Source organism: Apteryx rowi, unplaced genomic scaffold (genome assembly GCF_003343035.1).
Source record: "Apteryx rowi isolate R43461 unplaced genomic scaffold, aptRow1 scaffold_44, whole genome shotgun sequence".
NCBI classification, from domain to species: Eukaryota; Metazoa; Chordata; class Aves; order Apterygiformes; family Apterygidae; genus Apteryx; species Apteryx rowi.
Genome location: NW_020450694.1, coordinates 3,278,235 through 3,296,403, shown reverse-complemented (window position 1 = coordinate 3,296,403; position 18,169 = coordinate 3,278,235). Strand labels below are relative to the sequence as shown.

At 53.0% G+C, this 18,169-nt stretch overlaps 1 protein-coding gene across 1 annotated transcript; it reads left to right on the top strand.

Moving 5' to 3' along the window:
- The first annotated feature begins 1,543 nt into the window (after window positions 1-1,543).
- On the top strand, window positions 1,544-17,659 carry GSS (glutathione synthetase). The gene is made up of 13 exons (XM_026076771.1): window positions 1,544-1,628; window positions 4,063-4,199; window positions 5,629-5,774; window positions 7,572-7,647; window positions 8,249-8,388; window positions 8,535-8,651; window positions 9,171-9,251; window positions 10,552-10,629; window positions 12,435-12,501; window positions 13,165-13,359; window positions 13,617-13,698; window positions 14,334-14,523; window positions 15,290-17,659. Exons 2-13 carry the CDS (start codon window positions 4,071-4,073, stop codon window positions 15,411-15,413), a joined length of 1,425 nt encoding a protein of 474 aa, XP_025932556.1. The 5' UTR covers window positions 1,544-1,628; window positions 4,063-4,070; the 3' UTR covers window positions 15,414-17,659.
- Window positions 17,660-18,169: the final 510 nt, after the last annotated feature.

Below are 18,169 nucleotides of genomic sequence, written 5' to 3'. Positions count from 1 at the left end.
TGTTTTATAGTCAAGACAAGGAAAAAATGGTGTTGAGGCAAGAACAGCAGACTTATCCACRCATGCCAGCACTGAGTACTTCTGAGTACATCTAAGGGCCGGGCCGTTCCCTTTGCCCCAAACTCAGGCAATTAAAATAYGTAATTTATGTCTTATGATTTCTGAAATGGGCTCCTAATTTTTCTCTTTAACCTTTAGAACTAAGCAGATTGGAATTCACTGGAATTTCACTCTTGGAAACAAAAAGGATGTTTTTCATTAGCTTTAGCTGAAAAATGGTTTCACAAAAGCTTCCCTAAACAAGGGAAAATTGCTAAGAGGGACTTGGCTGTTCTGCCAGCCCCCCTTTCCTCCCAGCTGGCTTTGTCGCCATCCACGGGCCACCTCAGTGGCACAGGCGAGACCCGGTCGCAATTGCGGATGTCTCTGCGAAGACGCGTTGAAGTTTTCTCACGTGGCTAATACAGGACRCAGTGGCAGTGTCTGCTTCGGCACAGCGAGGGCTGTCCCTCCAGGGTGTGCGTGCGCACACGGGTGTGCAACCACCTGACAGACCCCCCCGCACCACCGTGTCCCCTCCTGCGGCAGAGGAGACGCTAACCCGGGCGGCCCCTGCTGCCAGCGCTGTGGGGACGCCCCCAATGCCAAACGCCACACTGTCCTATGGTGAACAGCCCCCCATGTCACCTGCCCGCGGGGACACTGCAGTGCCAGCTCCTCCCGGGGAGGCCCCCAGATTAGCTTGTCCCATGGAGAGCCCCACATCACCTCACCCCACGGGGAAGGCTCCAGTGCAGGACACTCCATGGGGTGCCCAATGTCATCTCACTCCATGTGTTGCTCCCACACCACCTCGCCCCATGGAGTGCCCTGCATGCCACCGCACCACATGGGGTCCCCCCTCACATCACCTTGCCCCATGGGGTGCCCCCATGTCACCTCACCCCATGAGGTACCACCACATCACTCACCCCATGGGGTATCCCCACATCACCTCACCTCATGAGGTGCCCCCACATCACCTCACCTCATGGGGTGTCCTCCCACATCACTCACCTCATGAGGTGCCCCCCCCACATCACTTGCCCCATGGGGTGTCCCCCCACATCACCTCACCCCATGGGGTGTCCCCACATCACCTCACCTCATGGTGTCCCCCCACACCACTCACCCCATGGGGTGCCCCCACGTCACCTCCCCCTGGGCCCAGACCCCTCCCCCCGCCGAGGCCCCTCTCACCAACCAGCTCCGCCCCTCCCGGCTCTCCCCGCCCCCACTCCCGCCACCGTCCGGGGTCCCCCACCTGACGTCACAGCATGACGTCATGCCGCTCTGTGACGCACTCCCGCCCCGGGATACCTGACCGTCCGTCCCCGCCCTCGGGCGCGCGGCCTGCTCCACCCCGCAGAGCGCCCCGCCCCCTGCTGCGGCCGCGCATGCGCAACCGGACACTGAGCCTCCGCTCTCCCCCTCAGCTACGGTGGCGCGGTGCGGTATCGCCCTGCCCCGCGCTGATAGGCCCGCGGAGCTGCCAGTCGGCCTTCGAGGCGGGGCGGAAGTAGCGGCCTGGCCAATCGCCTGGGYGGTGCGGCCGCGCCGAGCGGGCCGGGGTGCGGAGGCGGCGGCAGGTAGGGGCCGGGGTGTGGGGCGTGCGGGGCGCCGGGGGCAGGGAGCTGCGCAGCCGGGGCTGTGGGGTGCGGGCAGGGCTGTGGGGTGCTGGGGATCGTGAGGTGCAGGGCGCAGGGTGCTGTGGGGTGCAGGCAGGGCGGTGGGGTGCTGGACACAGGGTGCTGTGGGGTGCAGGGTGCAGGCAGGGCTGTGGGGTGCTGGGGATCGTGAGGTGCAGGGTGCTGTGGGGTGCAGGGTGCAGGGTGCTGTGGGGCGCAGGGCGCAGGCAGGGCTGTGGGGTACACAGGGTGCTGTGGGGCACAGGCAGGGCAGTGGGGTGCTGGACGCAGGGCGCTGTGGGGTGCTGGACACAGGGTGCTGTGGGGTGCAGGGTGCAGGCAGGGCTGTGGGGTGCTGGGGATCGTGAGGTGCAGGGTGCTGTGGGGTGCAGGGTGCAGGGTGCTGTGGGGCGCAGGGCGCAGGCAGGGCTGTGGGGTGCTGGATGTAGGGCGCTGTGGGGCGCAGGCAGGGCGATGGGGTGCTGGGCGCAGGGTGCTGTGGGGTGCAGGCAGGGCAGTGGGGTGCTGGACGCAGGGCGCTGTGGGGTGCTGGACACAGGGTGCTGTGGGGCACAGGCAGGGCAGTGGGGTGCTGGACGCAGGGCGCTGTGGGGTGCTGGACACAGGGTGCTGTGGGGTGCAGGCAGGGCTGTGGGGTGCTGGACGCAGGGCGCTGTGGGGTGCGGGTGGTGTGTGCTGGGCAGTTCCCCTTAGGGTTGGGGCTGGCAGGGAAATGTGCGGCTCAGCCCCAGGCAGGAGCTGGCAGCTCCAGCCCCCGGGGCAGCRCTGCTCCCCCTCCGCGGCCCCCCGGCGCTCGACTCCAGGGTCGAGGTCCAGACAGGGGCTGGGCYGCGCTGGGAGCCAGGCCAGCGTCCCGGCCAGGTGGACACGCAGCGCTGGGGCGTGAGAAACCGAGCTCCTGGGCTCGTGGGCAGCGACAGGTTGAGGCAGCTTCAGGCAGACACAGAACTGTGCTTGTTCTGGTCCTTCTCCCCGCTGCGTGGTGGAGAGGGTGCAGGGTCTGTGCAGGGTGTGTAGAGCTGCCCCGGCTGTAGACMCTCATTTCTGCACTGCCAAAGGCAGACCGGACCGCCTGTTCCCCATCTGAGAAGAAGCAGTACTTGGATTAATAGGCCACAAACTTTCCTTACGTAGATAAAAGGGGTCGCTTTTCCCTAAGCCGTTTTGTAACAGCAATGATGCAGTGGTAGAGTTTAGCTGTGAGCAAAAGCGCTGGAGAGGGCGGCGGTGCTGGTTTCGCTGTAGAGACAGACATGCCGGCTCTGAGCCACTGCCGCCCCGTTTTGACCTAAGATCGTTTCTTCTGTGCCGTGCGCTCCTCCCTAGGTAGTGTGCTTCCTGCTGCTAGGTCCAGCGTGAGCCATGACTCCTCTCCGCGGCAGTTGCGTCCCGGATGAAGCTGTGTCAGCAGCTCTCCTGGTCGTGCAGTGCCGTAAAACTTTTGAGCAGAGTTTTCTAAGACTCGTCATAAACCACGTTCTCCAGCCTTTGGGACCTGCAGTACTAATTGCTGAGCTGTGCACCCATGCACGTGGCCTCGCTGCTGTGGGAGTCCTCAGCCCGGCCTGGAGGAATGAATCCTGGGCTGGGCTGCGTGCAGCACCGATGATAAKCAGGTGCCTTCATCCAGCACTCACATGGGTCCAAGTATTGCTGTAGTATGTGCATAAAACAACCGTGTTGCCTTTCTAAGCTGAGCAGGCTTGGGGCCATGAACACCGCTGTTTGCTCTGGGAATGGCCCTCTGCTGACTGCTATGACAAATTGCTAATTATGCCTTAATTAGTGTCATGTACTACTACCCAGATCAGGAGCGAGATGGCCTTGTAGCCCTGTAGCCTGGAGGTGCTGGTGCGCTGTGGCCTGTGCCGGCGTTGGCGTGGGCTGCAGGAGCAGGGTGTGTTGGTGTGGAGCACGGCTCTGCAGCTGTGCAGTTAGTACAGAGCTCTCCAGGTGCCTCTGCACCATGTAGCTGCACTCCATGCATCAGTCTCTCTTTCTGGACATTATTTCCATGTTTGCTAGGGTAATTCTAGAGAAAACCCTCCTCCCTGATGTGGAGGGACCTGTGCTTGACCCAAATTTGACTGGCATTTTGCCTCAGCATGGAAAACCAGGGAGAGCCGTGTTTGGAAAAAGGTGGCGACAGTTCTCCAGCGACGACGTTGCCTGAGCTCTCTGCAGCCTCCTCGCATGCGTACCTGAGCTCCTGCAGACTGACACCTCCCTAAATTACCTACCTGAGTCTCCCCTGGCCCACGACCACCCCTCCTGCCTGCCGCTGTCTCCCGCGAAGTGGGAAAGGCTGGGCTGCGCGTCAGGAAAGGCTGCGAGACTTGGGGCCGGGCAGGTGATTTCTGTTCTGTCTCCTCAGTACTGGCAATGGCTGCCCTGTGGGAAGATGTCCTGTACAACGAGCCGGTCATCCGGGAGGCAGCATTGCTCGCCGTGGATGCCGCGCTCCTCGAAGGCGTGCTGATGCGGACTCAGGAAGAGCCCAATGCTTCCGACGTAAGTGCCAGAACAAAGTGCGTTTGATCCCGGTCAGAGAGTCAGAGTGAGTCAGCAAAGCGCAAGAGCAGCGCAGGAAGGAACTGGCTGTGATCGCTGGGGTTTGCTGGATCTGCATAAATCGGGCAGTGCTTTGCAGTGAGCACAGGGCGGCGCGGTCGGAGCACAGCTGGCCTGCGGGCTGTAGGTGTCCCTCACGCCCTGTAATGCTGATGAGTGTCTCTCCCCGAGAGACACCCTGTGATAGTTCTCTTTTTTCCAGTGGGAAGGATGGGTCTGGGGTGGCTGGGGAGGTTGCCAGGAGCTTTGCGTGTGTTTGGGGGAGTTTGTCTGTCCCCTCCTCGAAGCTATCTGACCATGACTCTCTCGCTGACCATGGGGTCCTTGAACCACGGGAGCATCCCTTAGAGAGACATCTTTTGTTTTTGACATGGCCCTGGCTACAAGTCAGCCTTTGCTCCATGAGTAGCAGGAGGACATGGGGATGGTGGTGGCAAGGACAGCCAGACGTGTAGGATTCCCTCTGGCGTATCTCCGGTAGTTTGCTGGGGGCGGTGGTGTTTGTGAGGGACTCGGCCTGTTGGAGGAAGATGCTGTGAGGTGTCACTGTGGAAGAAGTACCCCTGCACAAGGGGATGAAATGTTTTGGTGGTGGCTCCCAAAGGAGCCCAGGGGCAGGCAGCCAGCTGCCCTCAGAGCTGGCTGAGGTACGCAGAGGAAGGTCTCCACCACGGGATTATTTGTGACGACCCCAGGCTCTGCTCGGTTGCTGAAGGGACTCGAGGGAAACTCAAGAGATGTGAGGCAGAGGAGGGGGCCTGGGAGGAGAGGCCAGACACACTGCCAGTGTCTCTCGGCTCATGTAAAAATTGCGATGAAAGAGGAGAACTTCTGTCCAGTGTAATATTTTGGCTTTAACAGTGGCCTTGTGCCTGAGCTGTGGGGTGAGCCAGGAGCTGTAGGGCCAGGGGCCCAGAGTAAACGGGGCCTGTGACTAAATGAGCAGAGCTCAAAGGAAGATGCACTGATGGCCAAAACCCAGAACTGGCAAATTCACCTTTCCTCTGAAACAGAGGAGTTCGGGAGGTGGCATTCTCCCATCAAGGTGGAAGTAGAGTTTCCTTTAAATGGAAGGACTCAGCCCAGCTTTTCCTCTGGAGCAGCTGCTCCTGCCTCCACAATCCCCCATGAACAGCTTGTAAAGCAAAGCCGTCCAAAGTTAGCAGTCAGCAGGTTTCAGGATGTGTGTCCTGTCTGTGGTGCGTTGAAAGTGCTGGGGAGGTGGATAGCTTGAGCCTTCAAACAAGCAGAGGAAGCACCTAGTTTTAAATTCTGTCTCCTTTAGACTGCGTAGGCTGGAGCGGGTTTCCAGCATTGTAGCGTTTTGGGGAGAGACCTAACTTCTCTCTTGCTGGATCCTTACTTCCAGGTGGTGAATTACGCTCCCTTCACATTGCTCCCATCAGCGGTACCAAGTGCCCTGTTTGAACAAGCATATGCTGTTCAGCAAGATTTTAACCTGCTCGTGGATGCCATTAGCCAAAACAAAGAATTCCTGGAGCGTACTCTTGCCAGGTATGTGTGGGGTTTTTTGGGGTTTGTTTTTTCTTTTTTTGATGGTGCCTTTTAAAGAAATATTTTAAATGTAAAGCATTTATTGCTCTTCAGCTCATGCCTTCCCCTGCTATTTCTCATACTGTTTTCAGGCATTCCCTGTTTCCATCCGTACGTGTCCTTCACGCTGAGTGTGTTAGAGCGTAGGCATGCCTATCCTCTGCGAGAATCATCTCTCCTTTGCTGTATCACTTGTCCTAAGATCAATTTTCATCAACTCTTTGTGCTTTGGGGTCTCCTTGGGCCTCACAGAAGATGCAAGGTCTGGCCAAGAACTGACTCTCTGCAATGATCTTCAATTTAGCCAGTCTTCTAGGCCTGTGGCTTCTCCCTTGTGAGCTTGCTGGCCCGTAGGCCTTGAATTCAAGTTGCTGGAGGCTTCTTTGAGCCCTGGCTTTAGCAGTCTGTTTTGGTCTTGTTTTACATCTGCCGTGTGGCTGTGGCTGTCCGATAATCAGCAGTTCTGCTGCCTGCCACAGCTGCTAAGAGAAGGTGTTTGTTCCTTCCCCCACCCTTACCTCTGATCGAGTCGCCCCAATCCCCTGCCTTCGCAGCAGTGCTGGGGAGGTGAGCCGCGAGCTCTGGGTGCTGATGGGTCAGCCAGGCTCTGGCTCATGGGCTCTGCTGGATTTATCTGTGGCTATTGCCCTGTGCTGGAGTGACCATCCCTGGAGCAGGGGGGCAGACAGGAGTCTGAGCCCTTCAGGGGCTGAGGAGGGGCAGCCATGGGGCATGTGGCCATGGTGATGTGCTGAACTGCTGTGGCTGAACGCACAGAGACAGAGCCAAGACCTTGGATGGRACTGAGCTAATACAAGAGTTAAACACCTGCAGGAGCAGGCAGGATGATCCCCTTCAGGGCTTCTTCCCCTGGAGGGGATGGCCATGGTKGTGGTCCCTGTAATCTGTAGGGTTGATGCTTCCACAAAGCCCGTTTTTCTTCATGCTGCTTGTTCTCTGCTGCCTGGCTGCACAGATGCTGGCTCTCTGGCACCTTGCTGCAGGGACAGAGAAAATGAGACTGCTTACCAGCATATTCCATGTTTTGCTAAAACAAACATGCCCTTGGAGCCGCTTTAACCCTTGTGCCTGCTCCATGGCTTCCTGCAAACAGAGCTGTGGCTGGGGGCATGTTTATACCTGTGGTTAAGGAATGCAGAGCTTGAGGTTCTGCTCCCTGCCCAGTGCGCACTCCTACGCTACGCCCCAGGGTTGTGCTTTGGAGGTGCTGCTCATAATTAGCTCAGGAATTTGGCACTCTGGGGAAAAGCCAGACTCTTCTAGCAGGCCCACAGAGTGCTTGGCACCACAATGCGCAGGATTTGGAGCCCAATAGGACAGAGGAATTCGTTGAAACTCCTGAAGTTTTTTCTGTGAACTTTGTAGTGGCACAGAGAGATTCCTGATTTCTTTTCTCTGTCTTCAGAGTTTTTCTGTGTTTCTTTCCCTTTGCTTGCCTCATCTCTCTGACCTGCAAATTAGTCATCTCTGCACAGAGGTGCTTTTAGTAGTGTAGCTGTGCTGAGCAAACTGGGTTTGGATTATACACTGTGGCCCTTGAAGGAGAGGGCTTTCATGGTGTGATGCTTAATAGTGCTGCAGGACTTGATCTGGCCACAGACCTGCAATTTCTGCTGGAAAATATCCCTGGTAGGTTTTTGGGTTGTTTTTTTTCTTTTCCCCCCTGAGAGAAGAATCAATTCTCTTGTCTCTCTGTGACAGCATACGGTGGCCGATTTGATCTTTCTTTCTCTCTAGCACCATCAAGGTAGATGACTTCACAGCTCAACTCTTCAGAATCTACACGCAAGTTTTGGAGGAAGGATTGGCTCAGGTACCTTGGCAGAAGACCCCAGCCATCAGCAGCCTTGCCACTTTGCTTTGCAGTGCRATTGCCTGGTATCTGTGTCTGCAAGCTTTGTTGTTGCTCTTGGCTTTGAATTGTCCTATAGTCAGGCAGGTTGCTCCCTAGATTACGATGTCTCAGTCAGTTCCAACCTGTGAACTCAGTATCTTGTCCCATTTGGCAGTCATTCCTTTTGTATAGTGCTGCTGGAAACAGCCAGGCCTCGACCGGGAAGATTTAATACATGCTTGTCTTCTGGGAGTCTTGGGAGGATGCAGGGATGCCTTCTGCGTACTCTGTCAGGACACGCTCTGGGGGGCCTGTCCTTGCAGAAGCTTAAGTGTTGGTAGCTCCTCTGGAGTACTGAGGAGGGTTGAGGGGCCTGAACAAGGGCCAAAGGACTCACAGGCAGGTCTTGCATAGGTATTTATCAAAGTGGGAGTGACTGGATCTGCCCCCAGGAGGATTTTGAAGTGAGGTCATCAAACGGATTTGCAGTAAAAGGCAACAAGAGAACTTTTCTGTTATTCCAGGCATGCAGGGAAATGGAAACTTGCTCCCACTTCACCTCACTTCCCCTCTGTTTCAGTCTGTGTTTTTAGGCATAAACCGCTCTGATTACATGTTTGACCGTGGTGTGGATGGGACCCCAGCTCTGAAGCAGATTGAAATAAACACCATTGCTGCCAGCTTCGGAGGCCTCACTTCCCGAACTCTAGCCGTTCACCGGTAAGGAAGCCAGCTCCGCAACCAAGGCATTGCGCCAGCTGTATGGCGAGACCTGTTACCATCTGTCCTTGCATGCTCTCCAGACTCCTGCTCTACAAGTCTGGGCAGTGGCTGTCATTAGACTTAGAGCTTCTTTTGTGCCCCAGGCAGGTGTTAAAGGCGCTGGGAAAATCTGAGGAGGCATCACGTCTGCTGCCCAACAATCCATCGAAAGGGCTTGCCTTGGGTATTGCGAAAGCCTGGGAGCTGTATGGTTCACAGAGGTAAGGAGAAAGAAGCTGCCGGAGGCTGTGTTATCTCGTCTCCCTTGGGAATGCACACTTTTTTTTTTTTTTTTTTTCTAAACTGCACTTTCTGAAAGCTGCCTGTTTGATAGACAAGCTGCTCTTGAAAAGGTTGTGGCCATGCTGTGAAGAGCAATGCTGTCGCCTTAGCATGCAGGGCTGCTATTTTGGGCCTCTGTGTGCACAGGGTGTCCCATCACTCCTGGATGGGCCACAGAGTAGTGCAGAGTGTCTCTGAAGGAGTTGTGTGGTTCGGGAACGCTGTGTGGTGCTAAGTTTTCCTCTTGTCCTTTTCCCTTTGTGCTTATGCCCAGCACTGGCTTATTAATGATGCAGGATCAATGCTGCTCTCCATTTGCATGCTCACCCTTAGAAATGCTGGAGAAACCTAGCAGGAGCACTGCAGGAAGACTGAACCTCAAAGAGGTCAAAAGCTTGTGATTTTGGGTGCATGTGTGGTGTTTCTGGGTTTAATTATGTTCTTGGTATCTCTTCCAGTGCTGTGGTGATGTTCCTGGTGGAGGAAGTCCAAAGGAATATTTTTGATCAGCGATGTGTAGAAAATGAACTTTGGAACAGGTAATGGTTGAATTTCTTGGGATAAGAAAAGAAGGAGATGGTACAATTTTTTTTTTTGGGGGGGTAGAAGAGAAGCAGAGTGAACTGCTGGAGGGTCATGGTGTTTCYCTCAAAGCAGCTTCTCAGGCCCCCTCCTTCTCTAGGCTTTCCTTTCAAGCAGGCAAGGCTGTGAGAGTGTAAGAGCAAGTCATGGAAAGGTGAGGATGTGCAGAATCCATTTGCTTTTTATTTTGTCAGCTGCTGTGAAGAATAAAGTAAAAAAAAATAAACATATTTTTCTCTACTGGAAGAGGACTTGCCATGATATGTAATGGGACAACCTTTATCTTGGACTTATTGCTGAGATCTGTAACGCAGCTCTCTTCAGCGTTCCTTCAGTGGCCTTCTGCCTAGCCTCAGCACCCATCTTAATCTTCCCACACACCTCCCAGTGCTGCACACCAGCTCTTTGCTGGAAATACCAGCAGTGATCAAAGCCTCTGGTCTCCAGGGCCAATTTCTTCTGGACTTTGTGCCTGTGTATTCCTGGGAGCTGCACCAATGGTGGCTTTGCTGTGGGACACGTCTCTCCAACAGGACAGTCAGGAACAGAGCTGGTTTAATGAGGGTCCTGCTTGTTCTTCTGCTCAGGACTGGGCACAGGATGTTTCATAAAAGCTTAATTAAGGAAGCTTCAAGGACCTTTGTGAAAGATCTGTGCAAAGTAAGCAACGTGGCTGTGGATTAAAGGGCGTTGGAGAGGGGAGTGTTTTGATGTCATCTAGCTCTGAGCCCCTCCAGTCTGTGCTGGCGCAGTAGGAGACCTTAAAAGCTCACAGCTTTGTAGGAAACATACTGGCTGCTGATTGTCTCTCTACATCAGCAAGACCACACTGCCTCTTTGTGGAGAAAAGACTGTAAAGCATGAAGTAGGGAAACGCATATAGGAAGTAAAACTTTTATCTGCAGCTTTTGGCTTTGAAGCCAACAGTGAATAAATCTGTCACATAGAGATAAAAGCAGCAGAATACTGAGTTCTCTTAAAAACACTTTAGAAGGTGAGAGGCAAGTATGGAAAAATCCAGTGTGTTTAAGCACATATTCTGCTTCCCACAGTGTTCGGGCTGGAGACAGAGGATGAGTGCTGAAAACAGGGACTAGTGTGACCTGAGGAATGCCTCCTGTTCCATAGTACAAAGCATGAAATTACTTGTGAAAGAGCCTACGCGTCCTCCTTGCTGGGTCCAGTGGTTCCACTTTTGACTTCTAGCTCAAGTAACTCTATGCACAGCCTGGTGACTCTCCTGCTCCTCTCTTACAGGAATATTCGGGTCATCAGGAAGCGGTTCAGAGACGTGTTTGAAAAGGGGTCTCTAGATGATGCCAGGAGGCTGTATATGTGAGTATGAGCCAAGGTGCGCATTCCTGGCTGTCTGTTGGGTACACAGAGTTGGCTACATGACAATTTTATGACCTCTAAATGGGAATTTTCAGTGGTATGTTTTTGAGTGTTAATAGTGGCTTTCTGAGAATGCAGTTCTCTTCTGTACTCCAGGGCTGCTGCTTCCTCTGGAGCGGAAATGATTTTGCTTTCCATGTTGGTGGGATTTTGCATATACATTTTAGTCCCTTACACATGGAGACATAATTTCCCTCCTTCAAGTCACAGCCTTCAGAGCTCTTCAGGATCTTTGCTGCCTTCACATACATCTGCTATGAAAAGTACTGGCTATTTCAGAGGTTTTCCCAGAGACGTTTCCTTTTTACTATTCACGTGATGCTCTGCTAGTGGGAGTTGGACTGAGTTATTAGTGCTAGAAGAGAAAGTATTACATGTCCTTACAGTATTTGTTAGTTTTGAATGCATTCAGCTTCTCATCTGTTCCCTGCAAAGACTGGGATGTGGGCTTATAGACTGCTTTCACAGCAAGGCAGTCAATTCCAAGTGTGATGTTTATCCTGTCTTCCAGGGTAATGTACTTGGAGCTACACAAGCCTAAAGGAAGAGGTGGTTTCATGCTAATGCTATTTCTGTTTCTGTTATTTCTATTTAGGTTAATGTGGTTTTACGTTTGGTGCTTTTGCCACATTTAATTAATTAACACATTTGTCATTGCCAGACAGTTAAGGGGAGAGAGTCTCCACCATACTTCCTCCAGAGCTTGCTCTATCTTTACTGATGAATGCCTTTAAATTACAGTTCCTGCCTACTACCCAGCTTCTGTGTTGTTATTCCCTGACTACATGCACAGTTTGTATGGCCAAAGCTTGGGTGTGTGGTGCTGCAAGTGTGCTAACAGCAGTGCACAGGATGTTTTGGTGCCTGGGGCAGGATGTTGAGCTGGTGTCCTGCCCTTGAGCTGCCACTGGATGAGGACCTCTCCTAGGCCTGGCTCCCACTGGCAAAAGCTATTTAAAAAAATTAGATTCTCACCTCCCTCCTGGGCTGAGTGTGTGAATTATTGAGACAACAGTTAGTCACACGGAGGCCTGATGTCAGCTCCCTGTGTCTTGGGGTAGGGCAAGCCAGCTGGAACTCCATGGAGAGGAGCAAAGGGGTTTGCAATCATCGGCTTTCTCTCGCAGAGAAGAAAGCTTGCTCTGGGAGGTCAGCCAGGCTGATCCCCCTCCTGAAGAGGAGCAGAACAGTATGCTCAGGAGGCCAAGGAGAAGGGGCAAATGTGAAGAACAAGGGGACGTGGAGAGAAAAACAAAGATGAGCTTAAAAGAGAGTTTTGGCTCCACTGAAACCCTGTCATGCTGGCTTTGCAGTGGGACAGTCTGGGGGCAGTGCATGAGTAGGAAAACACAGATGGGACCCACTGTAACTGAACTAGATGGTTGTTTGCTGATACTTTTTGATGTAAGCAGTAACTGTGGTTGCTGTGGGAGTTGCATACAAATGTTGGACCTCAAAATATTGGAGTGGGCCTTTCCTGGAGGAACATGTTGAGGTGTCTGTTTCAAGCACCTTGTTAGAAGTGTGGACACCCCGATACGGAGGCTTAGACCTGCTCTTTTGGTGTGGGAGAAGCTCTGGCTGCTGCAGCCCAGCCAGCTGCTTGGCCTGGTCCCATAACACTTTGTCTGTCTGACACCATCATGTCCCAGAGCTGTCTGCGTGGCTGCTGGAGTGTTGGAGGTCTTAGGTAGAGGTGTGGAGGGCTGGCCTGATTTGGTGATTGTTTTTGGCTTCTGTTCCAGAGATGGCCAGGAGGTAGCAGTGGTGTACTACAGAGAGGGCTACGTGCCAAAAAACTACGATCTGCAGGTTAGTACTGACCGCTGTGGTCTGAGGAGCTGCAGTGCCCAGCAGGTCTGAAACTTCCCATGATCCCGGGTGGGATCAGTCCTGTCCTGGGTAGGATTAGTCCTGTCCAGCATGACTGATCGCATTGGGAAACTGTGACTCTGCAATACGTACGAGTGCCCCTGGCACTCTCGTAATGCTCCTGCACAGGCAATAAGAAAAATGAATGGCTTTCTTCTCCAAGAACCATTTATGTGGTCACCTCTTATCTGCAGCACTGGACTGCTTCTGTACAATATGGTCTAATGTAGATATTAGCACCTGCTTAAAGAGTTAAGACCTGAACTATGGATAATTTTCTGCCCTTGATTATGTGTTAGGACTACTAGGCTGGAGGCAATAATGATGCAGACCAAATCTTGCTGTTGTCTGGAAGTGCCAGCACTGGGCAAGCTGGAGAGGGGATGCAACTGAAGGCATTGAACTAACCTGGCTGTGCTGTTTCCAGAGGCAGCAGGAGATCCACATGTGCATTTGTCTGCTTGTCTCCAGTGTGCCATGCTTCCAGCCCCCAGCTCTGCCAGGCAGGGAGGGAGGAGGTGAACTGCATGTCAGTAACTGAATAGAAGAGAGTGAAAAAAATCTTTTTTTGCTGATGAGATGATTGTTCTCTCTTTCTCTTAGAACTGGGAGGCACGATTGTTGCTGGAGAGGTCAAGGGCAGTGAAGTGCCCTGACATTGCTACCCAACTTGCTGGGACCAAGAAGGTCCAACAGGAGCTGAGCCGGCCAGGGACGCTGGAGAGATTACTGCCTGGCCATGCGGAGTCCATTGCTCGGATAAGGGCAACATTTGCTGGACTTTATTCCCTGGACTTGGTGAGTGTGAGCAGAGTGAGCATGTCTGGAGCAGGAATGAATGTGCAGGTACGTGCTTGGCCTGTGTAATGTTTCTCTTCAGTTAAGAAAACTGCAAAGCGGCAGTTAAAACTGATCTTGGAAGTGCATTATAAAATCTGACCTTCTTAGAGGGCTTCGTGGCCTTGGTAGGGACCCTGATGGTCCTGCTCAGAGAGGGCTGTGGAGGAGCCCCTGCTTTTCCTTGATGCTTTGCTGTTGCCATCCTCTCCTGCCAGGGAGAAGAGGGTGACAAGATGGCTGCTACAGCTATTGCTGACCCTGACTGGTTTGTGCTGAAGCCGCAGCGAGAGGGTGGAGGTATGAGCTGGAGTGGGTCCTGCGGGGTTTTCAGTGTCGTTCTYGCCATATCCAGGATAGGCGGTAGCTCTGTGATGGCTCATGGTCCTGTGCTGAGGGGTAAAAGGACAGCTTGTAGCTACCCCTTTCTTATGTTCTTGTAATAGGTGCAACACAGAACTTCACTGGCATGTTTAAAAGCTATTTTGGTCCTGCCTATACTTTAGAAACAGCTTTCTTCATCACCTCTTCCCATCACCTCATGCAGCCTTACTGGCTTTGGTAAGGTGTTGTGGGGGAGCTGAGGGTGAGCTACCCAGGATCTCACGTGGAGGACCGTGAGGCCYGTTATGGGCCTGACCAGCAAGAGCAAGGCATTCTGTGCTGGCCAGGAGCAGGCATCTTGTCTGCCCCTTCCCAAGGTCCTGTCCCAACTGCCCTGCTGACCGCAGATGCGGTGGGAGCTAGTCATGACAGTAATGTAGGGCAACTCCTGAAGAAGCTTCCCAAGCCCCTAGAGCTGGGGACATGGGGAACCCAGACAGCACATGACAAAGGCTGCACCTGTATGGGCTGCCTGGGCCAACTGTATAGCTGGGGCAAATGGCTTCTGCCACTGTGCTGGGATATGCGTGACCTGCTGGTTTTGTTGTCAGGGAACAATCTCTATGGTGAAGAGCTCAGACAAGTTCTGGAGAAGATCAAAGACAGCCCTGAGAGAACCTCTTACATTCTGATGGATAAGATCAAACCACAGCCATCAAAGAATTACCTGCTGCGGGCTCACAGTCCTCTGACAGTCTCAGAGTGCATCTCTGAGCTTGGGATTTTTGGCGTCTATGTCAGGTAAGAAACACGTGAGGTGAATACCTGTTGTAGCCAGCACTTGCTTTGGGAACATTTTCCCCTCTGCACTGTGAGCACAGCAGCAGGGCAGATGTCTCCGTGTAGGTGAATGTAGAGGGGACAGATGTGGCCATTCAGTCACTGTCAGCTGCTTTCTGAGCACTAGGTTCAGATGCTGAACTGCTGCTCTGTACCTGCTGCCAAAGAAGTTGTTTAAAAACAGCAGAGCTAGTGCTGGCAGCCTGGTGTAATTTCAGGCCACCTGAAATACGAGCATCTCACTGCTGATTTTTTGGGGTGGTACCTCTCAGGATCTGGATGTAGCAGCAACACTTTGCTGAAGCCCTGGAGGTCTCAGAAATATCTGAGGGCATAACATGGTTRTGCTCAACCCTAAATAACTGCTGTTTTTGTTTAAAACCATCTTAGATCCATGGAGATATTTCCATAATTTATAAATTGAAGTCCTTCTCCTACAATTTTAGAAACAAATGTACTCTGGCAGCATTCACAACCTGACACTGCTTGTATGCAGAGAAATCTGACAGAAGTGGCCCAGCTGAGCGTACAGCTGTGTCATTGCTATGCAGAAAACAAGCACAACTTCGTTATTAGCAGAGGCCTCTGCACTAGACCAGAGGGGCTTTACATGCCAGTTAACTGCCCTGGGTTGTGGCTTTGGGGAATGTCAGTCTCATTCTCCAAGACAGTAGAAGTGCCAGAAGCTTTCTGCTCTGCAGGTGCTCAGTTGCCCTTTTCTTTGCAGACAGGGCAAGGAGATGGTGATGAACAAGTCTGCCGGCCATCTCCTGCGGACCAAGGCAGTCGAGCATGCAGATGGTGGTGTAGCAGCTGGTGTGGCGGTGCTGGACACTCCCTACTTGGTGTGAGGAGGTGATGCCCCATCCTGCCTACCTTGCTCTACTGCCCAAAGAGCTCATCTGCCACAAGGATGTTTTCCTTAGGGTGCAATTACCAAGGCCTGCAGTGTTTGGGATCATGAGGAGGGACTGTATGAAAGTAATGGTTCCAAAAGTCCTGCGTGCTAGCCCCAGCTTCTCATTTGCAATTCCTCCTGCAGGAAGAAGGGATTCCCTTCCTCTGCCTGCTCAGTGGGTCCAGCCCTGCCCCAGGTGCATGTCCCAGTCCTGACCTCCCAGTATTGCATTAATTTGGATGTTTTCTTGGGGTCTAGCCTGCAGACAGTAGTAGCTATTGCAAAACTGAAGGGTAAGGTGCCACACCAGGCACTTGTGCTGTTCCCAGTACTAAGCTCCTTGATGCTGCATTTGTTTTCAGAGACAAAGAGGAAACCCAAAGCCTGGGGAAAGGAAGGAGAAGGGGGATGTGAAAGTATCAGCCTTCGTCTGCGGGCTTTGTGACCCAGTGCCCCTTCTGCTTCCCCTCTGCCTCAGTGCTTTCCAAATTGTAGATGGGAGCCCAGCTCTGTGTGTCCATGGCCCYTCCAGCCCTTGCTTAGGGGCTGTTGCTCTGATTCCTACCTTTCCCTATGCTGGAGGATCCTCAGCTCCTGTGCAAGAGGCAGCTGCCATGGTGTAATTTGTCCAAGGGCACCTGGCCCACTCTTGCTTTGCCCAGTTCCTTCAGGAGGTTTTGTTGGAYTGGATGTTCATCCCAAATAGTGCTTCTACACTACACAAGGAAGGCAGCAGTGCAGAATCCATCCTGAGCTTCATGCCCTCTCCATGGGAGGGCTAGATCTGCTCCAGTTGCCTCTTGCAGCCTGTCCTGCCTGTGCTGAACTGTCTCGCTGTTCAGGACCATATCCAACCGCTTACAATAAGAATGAGAGGTCTAGCTGCTGGTAACGTAACATGCTCTGAACAGAAGCTACATAGCTGCCCACTTCCTCTGTCCTGCCTCGTGGTGAAGGAGAGCAGAAGCATCCTCCTGTCCCAGAAGTGGCACCCTGTGAGGGTCCTTGGGTTGCAAAACTGAGCACTCCAGGGTAGTGCTGGCATTTCCTACCAGGTGCTGCCACCSCCAGAGGCAGGAGGGGCTGCAGTGACAAGGCTGGCTATTCCATGTTGGGTCTCATCTCCAAAGGCAGAAGGTCTCATCTCCTTGTGGTGGCTGCTGTGGTGTTCCTCATCCCTTGGGCTCAGCTGAGGCAGTGACTGACCCCCACCGTTTGGCACAAGATTCCTTCAACCATGGTGGCAGAGCCCAAAGCAAGGGTGAACAGGAGCCTTCTATCACAGCCAGTGTGTCGATTTTTCCTGAAGCCATGAGGGCTTATGCCAATGCATCCTGCTGAGTCGTGCACTGAACATCTGCCTGATCCACCACTACCGTATGAAGCAAGAGCCATGTCAGGAAGCAGGGTGGCAGCTGAGAGGCCTGACCTCTTTATTCATCCTCCCAGGACTTGTGGTGTGGTGAGATGGGTGGGAAGCAAGGGTGCGCAGAGGTGAGACTGAGGGGAGCAAACCCAGCCCAAACTGCCAAGCACTTGGCGTTGCTGCCTGCTGTGTTCTTCAGACACAGGATTTTGTATGTTAGTTCCTAGACGGAGCCGTGGCAGCCTATTACTGCCTCCGTGGCTGTGCCACTGCTGTCACACTGGGACCAGTGTAAGTAAGTGGATGGTGAGAGATGTCTCCCTCGGGGTTTCATGAATCGGTGGGAACAGTGCAGGGGGGAATTGGGCTCTGCTCCGTGACCTGGAGGAGACCGTGCTCCAGTTCCTGTGGGCTTTTGCCTGTTCCACTGGTGTGACCCTCCTCCACCCAGCCCTTTGCTCAGCCAAGCAATTCATAGTGAAGCATAAGAGATGAGCCTTTCTGGAAGAGGCCTGGTAAAGCACCCAGGTAGCCTTAGCTCTGCTTTTTAGTGACACCTGAGAGAAGAATCTTTAAGGCAATATTTCTTAAGAATGAATTTGCTGATTGAATCTATGCCTACACCCTGCCACGTGTGTTGCTGCTCTGGTGCTGTGCAGCAGCCCCCTAGGGCAACTTTCAGGCTGGGTGCTTTAATCACAAATCTTTAAACTTGGAAATCTTTCAGTTTTTTAAGTGCAACTGGTTCTACGATTGCTGGGTTGTTGTGTAGTTGGGGAGGGGGGCTAATTACCCCTATGCAGAGAGTGATTAAAACAGGTACTAAATCTGAATGCTGTTCTTGTGTCAGTTTTGTCTGGGAATATATGTGCAAGAAAGATTTGTTCATGTTTCCTTGCTCTGTGCCAAGAGCATCTCTTACAGTGATGGACCTTTGGAATCTTTCTTTGGCTTTACAGATATCGGTTGTCACCCTACCAGGTATTGCAACACTGTCAAAGTTTGTGGCTGTGGGACTGGTGGGGTTGGGAGGGACTGGTGGGGTTGGGAGGGACTGGTGGGGCTGGGTCAGAGCTGTCATCATTCCTTTTCCTGTTCATTTCTACTTCCTTGTTCATCTCCTTCGTAGCTGCACCAAAATGTGGGGCTGTTGTTTTTCTATATACGTAACTGGAAACAACCCTGCAGGCTTTGCAGGCCCAGGTTCAGGAGGCACGAGTGCTGACAGTCTCTCTCTCTCTCTCTCTCTCTCTCTCTCTCTCTCTGGACCCATGAACATATTGGTTTCCTTCATGTAGGACTTCAGGAAGGAAAGCCAAACCCAGCAATGCTTCACCAAGACA

What these genes read in the sequence shown, in the direction of transcription:
- GSS (XM_026076771.1), top strand. Translation starts at nt 4,071, where the DNA reads ATGGCTGCCCTGTGGGAAGATGTCCTGTACAACGAGCCGGTCATCCGG. An exon ending in CGAACTCTAGCCGTTCACCG is followed by an intron (nt 8,389 to 8,534) that starts GTAAGGAAGCCA and finishes TTTGTGCCCCAG; the next exon opens with GCAGGTGTTAAAGGCGCTGG. An exon ending in CAAAAAACTACGATCTGCAG is followed by an intron (nt 12,502 to 13,164) that starts GTTAGTACTGAC and finishes TCTTTCTCTTAG; the next exon opens with AACTGGGAGGCACGATTGTT.